This window comes from Canis lupus, chromosome 9, assembly GCF_003254725.2.
Source record: "Canis lupus dingo isolate Sandy chromosome 9, ASM325472v2, whole genome shotgun sequence".
Taxonomy (NCBI): domain Eukaryota; kingdom Metazoa; phylum Chordata; class Mammalia; order Carnivora; family Canidae; genus Canis; species Canis lupus.
The window spans coordinates 33,863,761-33,877,923 of NC_064251.1; the positions used below are offsets into that span (position 1 = coordinate 33,863,761).

At 42.7% G+C, this 14,163-nt stretch overlaps 1 protein-coding gene across 7 annotated transcripts in view; it reads right to left on the reverse strand.

The window, feature by feature from the left end:
• The window catches only part of VEZF1 (vascular endothelial zinc finger 1), a 32,037-nt gene that overhangs the window by 6,881 nt on the left and 10,993 nt on the right, over window positions 1-14,163 (reverse strand). The window contains exons 4-9 of one of the 7 annotated variants that reach the window (XM_049114123.1): window positions 9,718-10,423; window positions 6,622-6,744; window positions 5,789-6,009; window positions 3,190-3,884; window positions 2,355-2,418; window positions 1,110-1,311 (exon numbers count right to left, since the gene is read on the reverse strand). In XM_049114123.1, the coding sequence (XP_048970080.1) occupies window positions 1,110-1,311; window positions 2,355-2,418; window positions 3,190-3,884; window positions 5,789-5,794 (967 nt within the window). In that variant the 5' untranslated portion in view covers window positions 5,795-6,009; window positions 6,622-6,744; window positions 9,718-10,423. The other 6 variants (XM_025440707.3, XM_025440708.3, XM_049114124.1 and 3 more) reach the window with 6 other exon arrangements.

Here is a 14,163-nt window from a genome sequence, read left to right on the forward strand (position 1 = left end):
AATTACTACAAGAAAAATGGAGAGAGCTGGGGGAAAATCAATATAAAAGAGAAAATAATTCTTTGCTATATTAAAAGTGTCTTTTAGAATGGAACTTGGGTGATAATAGTATAGACTAATTTATGCTCGTCAAAATATCTAATCAAGTTGGCTACTTGACCACAACAATGCACACTAAAAGCAAATTTTTGTAAAGTTAAAAAGTGTGACATGCCAGACAATAAAACCAATGTACTTACAAAGAAGCAAAAATGGATGAGATTAAAACAAACTAAGTGTTCTTTTCCGCTCACTTTTGGCCACCTATTCTGAGAATTTAATGTTTCTGCAGCATAAAGTGTGTGTGTGTGTATATATACATATTTATAAAATAGAATACAGAATTAGGAATAGATTTTCTTCTGGTGGTTAGGGCAATCTCAAAGACAAAACCTGGGTAAATGCAAATACTGAATTTTACTCATGAGTCCCTGAAATATTCTATCTTTGATTCTGAATTTAAGATAATCAGAGCACTTACACTTCCAAATGGATAGGATATCCCAACTTTACCGATGTGATTGAGAAGCAAACTTGATGCCACATTCATCTTTAAGGTTATCAAGGGCATTTTATTAACTCAAACAGGAGTTAGGAGACACTGATGCTTAAGAATCTTCCTTAACCTCATAAAACTTTCTTAACAAAAACAATGAAAACTGTCTCACAGAAGCTGCAACTTCCTAGTGTGGCTTCTGCTGCCACAATTCTAAAACACCAGAGCTTTTTGTTCAAACTCCACAGAAGGGACACGTTGAAAAAAGAGCGACAGGGAAATTCTGCTTTTCTAACTTGACTGTTATTAGTAGACAAACACTGGACTGGGCAAAATTAGTGGAGGGCTTGTCAGTGTTGTCTGTATCCACCCACACAGGTGAAGCAGATCTCCAATACCAGTATATACTCTCCATTAACATGTGTTTATATGCTTTAGTCATAGGAGAAAAACATGTAAGATGAATATGAACACAGTTCTGAGAGCACAGTAAAAACATCTTCAAAACATTATGAAAAACATCCATTTCATCAATATGAAATGCAACAGAAATATAATTTGAAGTGTCACCTACTTTTACTGATGCCTTGTTTACATGTATTACAGTTGATACTTTGGCTCTGCCCATGTGTCTTTAAGTGGCTGGTGATGTACGCTGCACTCAGAAGCTTCCCACAGATGTTACATGATACCTTGCCTTCGTGGCGCACCATGTGTGTCCGCAGTCTGTCTTTGGTGGCAAAGGCAGCAGTGCACGTCTGCATGAGGGAGGAAAACTTTTTTTAAATATAGACTATCCTGTTCTACTCATTTTAAAGTACGTTATATTCTAGGCATAACCCTATCCATGTCTGCAAGCAGACTGAGTTAGTTGCATTTTAACTGCATGTGTTACCTAGAATCATAATCGTAAGGAAACACTTGGTGAATTTTAGACCCTTACATTTAGGGGGAAGAAAAAATAACAGAGTACTGAAAAGCTGTAGTCAGTTAAACCTGGAAATAAATGCAGCTCCTTGATTCATGAAACAGTGTAACACTAAGCAAATTAACCTATCTGCATTTGTTTCTCCATCTGTAAAAGGAGGGTAATACCTACCTCACAAAATTACTGGTGAGATTAAGAGCCTGGCCCAAGGCCTCCCACATAGCAGGCACTTGCTCAAATGATACTAGCTTCCTTCCTCGGATTGGATTTTTCTTAGGATTCAAATCATTTACTCAATAAAGTCAGTTGTTAACACATTTAACTGAAAGGAGCACAGAAAGACTTCCAGCAACAAACTAAAATTACTGATGTCTAAAAAAGGTCATTGGATTTAGCAAGATTCTTAACCTTTTCATTATCACAACTTAGGCCAAATAAAATCAACAGATTTTCAAACTAGAAAAGGCTCCAATTTGACAGACAAACATCCAATAATTTTTCTCCACTTGGGAGAAAATTCCTATTTTCTTCTTTTACGGTTAAAAATCATCCACCCAGAAAATAACTTAAAGCATTTCATTCATTTATTCATTTCAAATACATAATGACCTTTGCAAGACTATACATTTTTTTCTTGTAAGATAAATACTGTTGCCTAAGGAAAGGGAAATGCAGCTTAACGAAAACAACACATTTACATTTTTAAATGCTCTTGCCTCACAGAAATAGAAGCTGTCATTTATATTGTATAAAACCAGAATTCAAATGGACCACATTTACTCAAGTCAGTGATTTTAAGACTATTCAAGAACGGTGAGATTTGATTGGCTCAGACCTTCTGGATATTGTGCATTAAGTGCTACACTAAGGATAAGTCATTTTAACTCTTACTTGGCATTTGAAGGGTCTTTCTGTTGAATGGACATGTTTTACGTGACAGCTTAAGTGGTCAGGCCTGTGAAAGAGAGAGTTTCAACAGAAGATGTAATGGAACACACATTGAGAAATGCTACTCACTGTGATGTTTACATGCTTGGCAGCTTTGGGTGGAGGGCATTTTAAAGAAAGCTAGCAGAACTATCAACTCCCCCTCCCCCCAGTGCAAGCCTCCTTACCTCTGTTACCATAAACAAAAGTTTTTAGTCCTTTACCTGTTAATTTTTCTCTTCTAGTCAACATCAAATCATGTTAGGTCTTGGTTCTTTAAATTATAAAATACCCAAAGTTTCAGTCCTAACACTTGCCAGAGACAGTTACTACTATATTAACTTCAAAAGCCTTTAAAAAGGAAACTAGTGAAAGGTTAGTAACCACAGAAAAATGGGAAAAAGTCCTAAAAGTTATACTAAGAGTATCCAAGGTCATCCCAACTTCCAGGAAATAAGTTTCTTTGATTTACACAGTGAACCTCATGTCTAGTCACCCAGCTGAATTGGAAACCAATAGTTTTGCAGTGATAAGAATTACAGATGTGCCAAACGAAGGCCTGAGTCCACCAGGCCACTGCTTAACTGAAATATTAAGCTAATCACTATGTCACCACTTGTCAACCACACCAAACTGGAATTAGACCTGGAAGTGTAATACTTTATCTATCATCAATCTCCTCTAATAACACAGGCCTGCCCACAGCTATTCTCACATAATAAGCCTTCTGGGTCACAAAAAGACAAAACTGAAATTCACTGATACCTAATAAAAACAAAAGCAAAGCAAAATGCAGTACCTCGAGAAACCTTTCCCACAAACACTGCAAGTATAGGGTTTGGTGATGCCTCCTTCATGAGACCTCACATGGTAAGTCATCCGGTCCTTCCTCTTGAAGCGCTGATTACAAACAGGACACTCGAAGGGCTTTTCGTCCGAATGGGAGAGCTTGTGCCGATTAAGGTGGTACACATCTCGGAAGGCCTTCCCACACATCTCACAAGCATGGTTCTTCTTGACAGGCTTACTGGGTTTCTTGACAGACTGGGTCACGGGCATAGCTGTGGTGCTGGCACTGCTGCTGGGGTTGGTGCCCGAGGAAGATGTAGTGACTGTTGATAAGATGCCAGCAATGGTCGAGACCAACGAAGTTCTGCTGCTGTCCCCAGCAATGGTGGAGATGAGGGGAACCACCGTGGTGGGGGTTTTCTTTGACCGGGACACCAACTTGATCCCTGTGTGGCAGGACTCATGGCGCCTCAGGTGATAGCTGTCCCTGAAAGCTTTGCTGCAATAAGTGCACACAAATGAAGTTTTGGGTTTTTCTTTTTTAATCCCAATGGCATCCTTTAATGTTTCTGGTGCTGCTTGAGGTTTCTGAGTTATTGGTATTGGAAGCAATGGTTTCTGATCAGGGGGCTCCACAGCAGAGCTCAGGAGGGGCAGCAAGCTGTTCTGTGCTGCCTGCTGTTGGTGATGGGAGGCTTCATGGGCCTAAAACCAAACATTTACACTTCAGAAACTCAGCCTCGCACAATGGCCTTCAAAATTCAACATGCTCCAGACAACAGAGACCAGAAGAAACAAAGAGCCTGTAAGCTACTCCCTGCAGCAGAGATCCAGCAACCACCTAGTTACCCTCAGAGTTCCCAAAACAAAGCATTAAAAATCACTGTGCAGACACAAAACTTTTACGACTAAGTTGCTGACAGTGATCTTGCTTTCAAACAGCTGACTACACACCACTCTGGTTCATAAGAGACACACCAGCTGATGAAATCAGTTTGCATAGTCTGTCAGTGCTGAAACCAAGTTTAAATAACTTGTCAAAAGAATTACACTCCAGACTTAAGTATTTACCAGTACCTTACTGCAGTAATGCAGACGCTAGACACTCACACACATATACATATATACACATAATCATCTATTTGTCTATTTTACCTAGGAAAAGAAAGGCAATGTCTCCCATCACAGAACTTAGTGACTGAGGAAGGAGGCTGTTGCTAAGTGATAAAAAGGACGCTAGCTCTCTGAATACTTGCACTATTTGTTAAGTTTACTTTTAAAGTTTTCTTTAAAACTTCTTTAAAAGTTTACTTTTTAATTTTCCTACTAAAAGATCTGATTGAAATGAAACTTGCTATTAATCAGCCTGGAAGGCATCTGTGAAGGTATAGCCTACAGCAAAACACTGGTCAGTTGTCTCTCAGTTCATTTGATCCTACACTAGAAATCTGCATCCTTTAACAACAAACCCTACACTCTCTAAGACAGACTAGCGAGAAAAAACAAACTAAATATAATTAAAATTCCTTTCATTTTCATCCTCTTCCAGCACTTATACATTTTGTTAAAGTATTAAACATTTGCTGTTATGATGTGCTTCTCCACTCTAGAGTTGGACACTGGAAATTTTCCTTAGCTGCAACTGCAATTTCATGGTCAGGTTTGTGATCAGGTTCTTGGTATTTATGAATAGTTAGTTACTCTCTTGGTTTTTATTCTTTCAAAATTCTCCATTCTGATAAACATTTAGAAAATGATGGGAAACATTCCTGAAATAGTTCTTTCTGGTACGTTGTACTTTATCAACGTTATTTTTTGAAACTTTTTGGACAGTGAACCCAAGCCCCTATGCTTGAGTTTTGTAATCCTCAAAGGATACATGCACTTAGCGGTAAGAGTTCCAAATACTTTAAGTATACAACATCCTAGGAGGGGCCCATCCCATTATCTTAGACATTCTAGTCACTTATTTAGCCTTCTTACTCTATAATCACAAGTCCTACAGTTAACTTGATTAAGAGGAAAACAAGGAGACAGACACACACATTCACACAGAGCTTCTTCTCCCCTAATGTATAGAAATATCTACCACACATAGCTCCATTTTTACTTGATGGCAGCACAACAGCTAAGCCTGGAACCAAGTCTCCCCCAAGTCATTAGGAGGTGTGGTATTCAGAGTTACCAGTTCCAATTTAATAATTTTGGTTGAATCCCATTTGAGTCCTGGAAGTACTCACAGAAATTATGTGCTGACCTGTTGAGTATCTTTCTGGACTTAGGGATCATACCGAATTATAGTCCACTTTTAATTTAATTTATGGAGCTCTTGTAAATGTCAGTGTCTGCCCATGAGACATTAGTGGAAACTTTACAGAATTTGGATGCAAATCTTATCCCCTTTCCAACCTGGCTGTGGATACCCAAGTTTCCATACAGTATACAAACAGTTAATAGCTGAAGATAGTTCAAGATATACAATTTCAAAGGCTAACAGATCAGATAATAGGGAATGCAAATCTTCTGGACAAAGTTCAGACTTATAGTGTTTAGAGGCATTTTTCAATTCTAAACAACCATTAGTTTGATGGAGTACTAAAAGCACTTACTGCCATTTTACCAATTCAGATGTCTGTGGCAACATAAAGTATTTTTACAGCATTGCTGAAGCTCACTCTCACACGAGGGTCACACCAGGTCCCTGCTTCTTGGGTGAAATGCTGTAGAATGCCTCGACCACTACGGGAATCACTCTCTGAGGATTCCTAGGATCCCCACACTTCTACATGAAGCCTTCTAAGAGGGGAACTGGGTTTTCCCAACTTGTTCTCTGAGGGAGAGACAGAGTAAAATAACAACCATGGCCTGCCTTCAGTTAAGTGATTAAAAAAAAAAAAAAAAAGAACAAAAAAAAAAAAAAAAGAACTTCTGGGTAGACTTTTATTTGACTGGTATCATCAAACCAATGCTTTAATTTTATCTCCCATCTCTTTCAACTTTAAGGCTTTTTTAACTCTGCCCAAGCTTTCCTTTTTCTGAAGTTGGCAAAAAAAACAAAACAAAACAAAAAAAACAAAAAAAACAAAACAGAAATGTTATTTCATCACCCAGGGTAGTAAGATATAGCACCATGAAATCTCCGCTGCCAGAGGGCAAAAAATTTTGTACTGAAACAAATTAGCATCAGTGAGTCATATCTTGAATGTCCTGTTAGGAGAATCATCCATCAAACATTTTAACAGCTATGGCTTTCACTTTCCACCAGGTTATCTGGAAAGCAAGCAGGTATTAAATTGTTTTAAAATATAAATTCAATAATATGCTCTAGGAAACAAACAAGAGAGTTTAACTCTCCCATTTCCCCAGTAAAAATTACTTAAAACTGAAACTGAGTAAGTCTATTCATACCTTTCCATAGAAAAGACTGAAATATTCTCTTTACCCATTCAACTGTCCTCGGCTCTAAATTATTTTTCCAACAATTTTCACTGCACACATTGCCAAGCCCAGGATCAAATATTAGTTTTCACACTTCTCCATCAGGTGGAAAAAAAGATTTTAATTGCTGAAAAAAAAATTAAATAATATAAAATCTAATTAACAAGTTGATCAATAAATGCTTGGCATTTGTCTTATCCAGAAAAAGAATAATAAAAGTATTCCAAAGGATTGTTCAATTAGCTTTCCAAAAATCAGTGATTGGTTTTTCCTTTACATAAAGAACTCTTTTTTGCAATCTCCATGAAGTTTATGGGCAGTAGGTTTAATATGGTAAATCTAAATCATTCCTCACATGAAAATCACTTAGGTGGCCCATTAATCCCATATTTAAAACGACCATTTGAAAGCTTTTTCTAGAGAGGGCATTTGCCACCTTTACACCAATTTGGATGCCAGCTAGTTATTTATCATTTTTTTTTCTCAATGCATTTTTTTTAAGTTGACTTAAAGCATGATAAAACAATATCCGATCAGAATGAGAAAGTTTGTGAGTTCCATAATTTTGCATATCTTCAATTTTGAGAAGCCGGAACATATTTCAATCAACTACGTAAAAATCGAATTACTCACATTTGAGAGAAAATATGTCTTAAAACAATAAACCAGCTCTACACCATAGGTAATGTTCGAATTACCCAATTCCCTATATTACTTCCACTGGGATGAGTCCAGTGGCTGGGCGAATTTTTTGAAAATTCTGCATCCATTCCTGGTTAGTTTCAAAAGGTCTCAAGCGCCCAAGTAACGCGTCTGGGATTTCACGAAGTTATTCAAAGAAGGAAAATAACCCAGAGAGGCGGGAAGAACGCGTTTAAAGTGACAAGCTTCCTAACCTCCTCCCGTTCCGAAGTTTCCCCGTGAGCTCATCACTACTGCCCACTAAGTGCTTCGTTTGCAAATAGAAATGAAGCAGGGAAAAAAAATCAAGTTCCAGCCTAGGTCTTCCCAACAGGGGTCCCCCACCTAAAATGGGCGGGCAAGAGGACTGCCAACGTATCGTCTACACTTTCAAGTTTCTTGCAAAAAAAAAAGAAAAGAAAAAAAAAAGTGTAGACCAACACCCCAACGCATGACTCATCTGGGGGCTTTGTAAGCCGACTTTGTTTGCTCTCTCCACTTTCCGTCTCCCCCACTTGGTTGGAGGAAACGTTCGAGGTGGGACGAGAGGGAAAAGCGCTCCGGGAGAAGGTCGGGCCTCCAGGAGTCCCGGCACCCCCCGCCCCCCCGCCCCGCTCCTCCCGCCCCGGCCAGGCTGGGGGATTCCCCGGGCTGAATGGGACGGCGGGAGAGCTGGACAGAGGGAGAGGGTGTCAGCTGCCAAGGCTCGGCAAAGGCTTGCGAGAGAAAAAAAAAAAAAAAACGTAAATCCAGTGAAAAAGTTTGGGGAGGGGAGACACACAACACCCCCCAACAGGGTAAACACGAGGGGGGCGGCGGGAAGGGGGAGTGGCGGGGAACCCAGGGATGCCCGCTAGCCGCGGGGACGGGGGTCAGAAAGTCAACACACACACACACACACACACACACACACACAAAAAGAGGGGAGGGCGGTGAGGAGGAAGGAGAGCGAGCGAAAGATGGATGAAGTGCGTGTGTGTGGGGAGTGTCTCGGAGCCGGACCTGGGGACCCCCTCACCCCACCGTGCGGGCCCGGGCCGGGCGCGCTGCGGCCAGGCGGCCAGCGGCCCGGCGCCCTCCTTTCTCTGGGCCGCGGGTGCTGACAGCGACCGGCCTCCTCCCTTCCCCTTCAGGGCGGGAGGGAAGGGTGTCTGCGTGTGCCTGAGTGTGCTGGGGGGGGCCCGGGGTTCACCCCGAGGCCTGCTCTCTCCCCCGCACCCCGTGAGGCCGCCTCCTTTCACCTCAGCAGCCCCGCTCCGCCGGCGCGGGCGGGCGGAAAAACAAAGGGGGATTAAGGCCGGGCCGGAGCGCGGAGCCGGGAGGGAGGGGAGGAGGAGCGCCCGCCCGCCCGCCCGCCAGCCCGGGGCCCGGCCCCCCTGTCCCCCCCGTGCCCCCCCGGGGGGGCCCCCAGTACCTGGAACAGGAACGCGGTCCAGTTGGCCTCCATGGCTGCGGCGGCCGACCCCCCTCCTCCCCACTCCCCCCGCTCGGGGAGCCTCCTCAGCCGGAGGAGGCGACAACAAAGCGGCGGCGGCGGCGGCGGCGGCAGCGGCAGCGGCGGCTCCTCAACATGGCAGCGCCGAGCGCGGCCACTTCCGGTAACCTCCGGGACGCACCACCGCCGCGGCGAGCGCGGGCGGGGGGGGAGCCCCGACCCGGCCGCCGCCGCCCCCGGCCGCCCGGACCCCTCCCGGGCGTCCCCGCCGCAGGCTCGCCGCCTCGGAGCTCAGCCAGGGCCCGCCGGCGGTGGGGTCAGGGCCCCCGCGGGGGGGCTGGGGTGGGGCCGGGGGCGGGGATGGGGCGCGGCGTCCCCCCCCGCGGGGGTGTGTGGTGCTGCGGTCCGCGGCTCCGGCAGCTGGAGCAGGGGGAGAGCAGGAGAGAAGATGGAGGACGCCAGGGTCTGGCGCGGGCTCGCTGGGCACGGCGGGGCCGTTTCCCGGGACCCAGACGCGGTGCCCGGCGGCGTCGCGTCCTTGCCAGACCCCCGGCGGATGGCGCAGGCCACGGCGGTCACCCGGCTCTTCAGCCCCATATACGCAGCAATTGGAGGCGCGGGCTCCAAAGGGGGGGAAGCCCCTAGGACTTCGAGCGTCCCTCCCCCCTGGTAGTTCGTCCCTAGCCAGCTAAACCCTCGCACTCCTGCTACAATACGCGTCTACCTCTGAGCGGCAAGGAATCCCACTGGGGTGCAGCCTCAGATCCTCCCAGCTGAGGGAAACACTTCCCACGCGTAGAGATGTCATGACTGGCTTATTCCTGGGCGAAGGGCTGAGCTTTCTCATCCTCCCTTTAACTCCAGATAGGATATGAAATCTTACCCGAACATCCCTCTCTCCCGCCAAAAAAAATTCAAAAATAAAAACGAGTGAGAAAGTATAGACAAATCATTTTAGTGCTTCAGTACAGTTTGCTTCCTCACCCCACAAAACAAAAATTGAACTTGTGGTTGGACGGGCATCAGATGTCACTGAGGTGACCCGGCCTCTGTTTGCAGTTCCACGTCTTCCGTGTAGGCGTCACTGCTACTGGAACTTTGTATGATGATGTCCTGAACGTTTGCTATCCTTTCCTCACAGAGAGGTAGCTACTGGGAATATCAGAGACAAGCTATTATTAAACAAGTGTCTCCAGTCCAAGAAGTCTCCTGTGGCGGGAAATGAGGGGGCAGGCTATATCAGTGATATTTTTATAAACTCTGGCTTAAAAAAAAATTCCTCAGATGGTCACATTATTTCAAGGCTTCAACATCTTTCATAACCAACTGTCTCTTATCTAATACACTCCATTTACTCCTCTCCAGACACATTCTAATCAAGGTCACCATCTTGAACTTCCCCTAAACTTACACAATAGAAATAATATGGTTGTAGAATTCTATTCGTAAAAGAAACTAAAGAGAGTAATTTGACAGTCTGTTTCCCTTCCATCCACTACACATGTATAACCCCTCCCACTGTTTCCTTCCCTCAGTCACCAGAATGAAGGGGCTGGAAACGTTCGTTGGTCTGGTTCCTTTTAGAGTCCATTCCCTATTGGACATCGCTTCAAGGCCTTGGGGATGAATGAGAAGTTCTGCAGTATGGATCAGTAGCAGAAGCAGGTAGCACATCAAGGACCAGGTCAGCCTAAGACAGGAGGGGACAGAAAATGATGAACAGTTTCTCACACATCCCTCAGCTAAGCTGCTACAGTGGCTCCTAGGTCTCCTATAAAAATGTCCATTGCTCTTCTGGGGAGGAAAAAAAAAGTTTCAGGAAGCCTAGGTTTATATGCACATGCAAGATAAGGAGTGAACTAAGATGTAAATCTAAGGAATTAACTAGGTAAACTAAAGCCCTTCTGTTCTGACCTTAGATACTGCCTGTTCTTTCATTTTCATTCAGTGTATCCAAGTTTCTGCTTCTGGTGCACACATTCCCTTCAAGGTCTATATAATTCATCTCTACTAAGTTCTCTTCCTCCCCAGTTTAGCCTCTCCTCCTTTGCAGCCTTTCAAACTGTGTTGAAAATGAGGCTTGAGGATAATGAAACTAGTAGTTAGGAAGACCATTATCCTAATGATAAAATTGCTGGACTCTCTTGAACTTCTTATTCCAGGATCTAGAAAACCTTCTCCAGCAATCTTTCTCACAGCATCTCTGGAGAGGGGTTTTCCCATTGAACAGGAAGTAGAGGTCAAGTGAAAACAGTCCTGTTCTCATTACTAAAGAGCTGGGATATCACTTTTCTTGAGGAAAATGGCTAATTTTATCTTCATCCATGAGAGGAAACCAGAATTCCTGATTGTTCTCCAAACTCTCCCTTAAAAAGAAAATTTAATAGCTTTTTAATTTCAGATGAAATTTTATATCTCATGGTATTTTCCAAAGGGAAAATTTGGATCCAAAAGTTTGGAGCAATTACTCAAAAACAATTAGCTCCAAATGTTTTGAGGAATTTAATGAAACCAGTAAGATCAAAGACTCCATCCTTAGTAGGGGGATTTCTACCCTTAGGACAGACAATATCCTTAACTACAAACAACAGCCCCTCCTCAAGCCAGCTTCCATAGCTATACTGGGGCATAGTCAAAAGATTGGGGATATCTAAACACAGTAAATTCATTCTTTGTATCGTAAACAACTTCTTTCAATGGGTGAGTCAATGGCGTTACTCTTTGGTATGATAACTGAAAATTTGGTGTCTAAGCAAAAAAAAAAAAAAAAAAAAGTGTGCCTACATTCACCCAAATAAAACTTGATCCCCTCCCCATCTTGCTCCCCCCTTTCCCTTGCTTGGGAAAGGTTCCTCTTTCCCACCTCAGCCCCAGCTTGTATAACCTGTTACTTAACCTTTCAGGGCCTCATTTCCTCATCTGGAAAATGAGGACAAAATAAGTACCTATCTATCTTACAGAGGGGTGACTTGTGAATTAAATGAGTAATATATGTAAAATGCTTAGAACATTTCCTGTAATATAATGAGTGCTAAGCAAATATTTTTATTGGTGCTATTTAGTGGTTTTAGATTAATTTTGGGGCTGGGAATTGTGCATAACTGAGCCACTTAATTACTCCTCTTTCAAAGTAACAATTTTTTCACCATGCCTCAAAATTCCCCCCGCCCCTTTTAAAGATTTAGTTTTAGAGCGAGTGCACGCAGGGGATCACTCAATGGGAGGAGTGGGAGAATCCTGATCATACTCCCTGCTGAGCAGGGATCCCAGGACCCCAAGAGACCATTTCTCTAGCAGAAACCAAGAGTCAAACAACTGAAGGAGCCACAGAGGCATCCTCCTGTCTTCCAAAGAGCCCTAAGTAAGTGACCAAAAGGCTAATGACACAAGACAAAGGAAGATGCCTATTAAGATCAGTTTTTCTAGAGGTGCCTGCTGGCTCAGTACAAGGAGCATGCATGTAATTCTTAATCTTGGGGTTGTGAGTTCAAGCCCCACATTGTTTGTAGAAATTACTTTAAAAATGATCAGCTCTTCAAAGGCAACTTTTAGCAAAAATTAAAAAGCAACAGGATATTTCCTTCCAGTTTTGGAGAGGATTTTAAAATCTGTGAGTACAATAGGATTATAAATTAGATTTAGAATCCTAAGAATAGAAAATGTCACTGCTGTTGTCAATTACCTATCCCCAAATAAGACTGCTCAACAAATTGAAAACCAATCAAATTCAAAACTTTCCACAGGGAAGATCTACTTCAAAGAAGTAAAAAGAGGCTGCAAATCTGCCAAGTTAGTGGACTAATTCTTCATGCAAAAAAACTAGAACTGACAGTGAACAAAACTACTAGTAAAAACCAAAAATGCAATATTTGCAAATACCAAAAAAAAAACAAAAACAAACCTGACCAGAGAGAAATGTTACTGTTACTAGCCTCAATGCAATCGAGGACCAGAGGAGGAAAGGAAGCACGTTTTACCAAGGGGAACATCCCCCCTACTCCCCAAATCAAAACAACACCCAGCAAAGCTTCTGGGAGGAAAGCAGAAGTAATCTCCCCACCCCCTTGCAGTCCACTCCAACTTCATAACCACACTAAGGGCTTAAGCCAATTGCCTGTGGCCCATGTGGTCAGAAGTTGGGTTTGTGTTTCAATTCTACCACCTAAAATGTCATCACTAGTTATTTCTGCTTTAACTGGTAAGGTGAGGAAGGGGAAACAATGTAGAATTTTTTTCCTGAATACCTATTTAAGTTCCTTGACATCTGGATAGTCACAGAAAACAAAAGTACAGGAAGCAAATCTACCAATTTCCATGGTAGACATTTAGTTCAACTGGCAGTTGAGGGTTCTAAAACACTATTGTTTCTTTCTTCTTCTTTCCTTTTTTTTTTTTTTGTAGTTTTAAGTAGGCTCCATGTTGAGGGTGGAGCCCAACACAGGGTTTGAACTCCCCATACTGAGATCAAGACATGAGCTGATATCAAGAGTTGGATGCTCAACCAACTAGGCCACCCAGCACCCCTAAAACATTTTTTCTAAGAAGGGTCATATTACTCAAGGTAAAGATTAAGCCAAGTCCAAGTCCAAAGCCACGGAAACACATTTCTTACTTTAATTTTAGGAAGAAGTTACCAGAAATCAATGCTAAGCCTATCAGTTCCATCCACAAAGCATTTGAGTAGAAATACTAACTTCCATTGTACAACTCCTGAATGACTGACAGAAGACATCTAACAAATAGAAAGCAAAAAAGCATAGGACACAAGAAGGAAAGAAACTAAGACAGGTCAAAAATACACCACGTAAGAAATTCAATACAACTGGAAAACACACTCTCAGGCACCAACATTTCTCTTTTGGCCACCTGTTCCTCCCTGCCCTCAAATGCCCCAAGCTCAGGGTAATGGCTAAGCTCGAAAAAAAGTTGATACCTAACAAGTCACACAAACTTGGTGGGCCTGAACCAATAAAAGCTTAGCTCAGTTACATCATGCTAATGTTCAAAAAACATAAATTCTTACGTGAATAGTTATTCTGGTATAGAGGTAAACCTCTTTTTCAGTGGCCTTAGCCTCCACCCCAAACACATTCCACTAGATTAAAGAAGAATGTAGTAACACCAAATAGCACTGTGCTACCCATCTGCATTATCAGAAAAACTATTCATTTGCAAAGAAAGATTATTACTTATTAGTGCCTGTCCAAATGTTGTGAAGAGTAGGGGCAGAGGAAAAACATAAATTAAGTAAATATTCTTTACCCAAATCCCAATAGATATATCTCTTTAGTAATTTCTTCACAACAGATTGAAGGATTGTCTAGAGTTCAGGGATGATTTCATTTCTCAAAATCTCCAAAGAGTTAGCATATTAGTACATGTGGATTTTATGGTTTCCCGCTTTCTAAGTCCTTCCTCTCCCTTTCATGG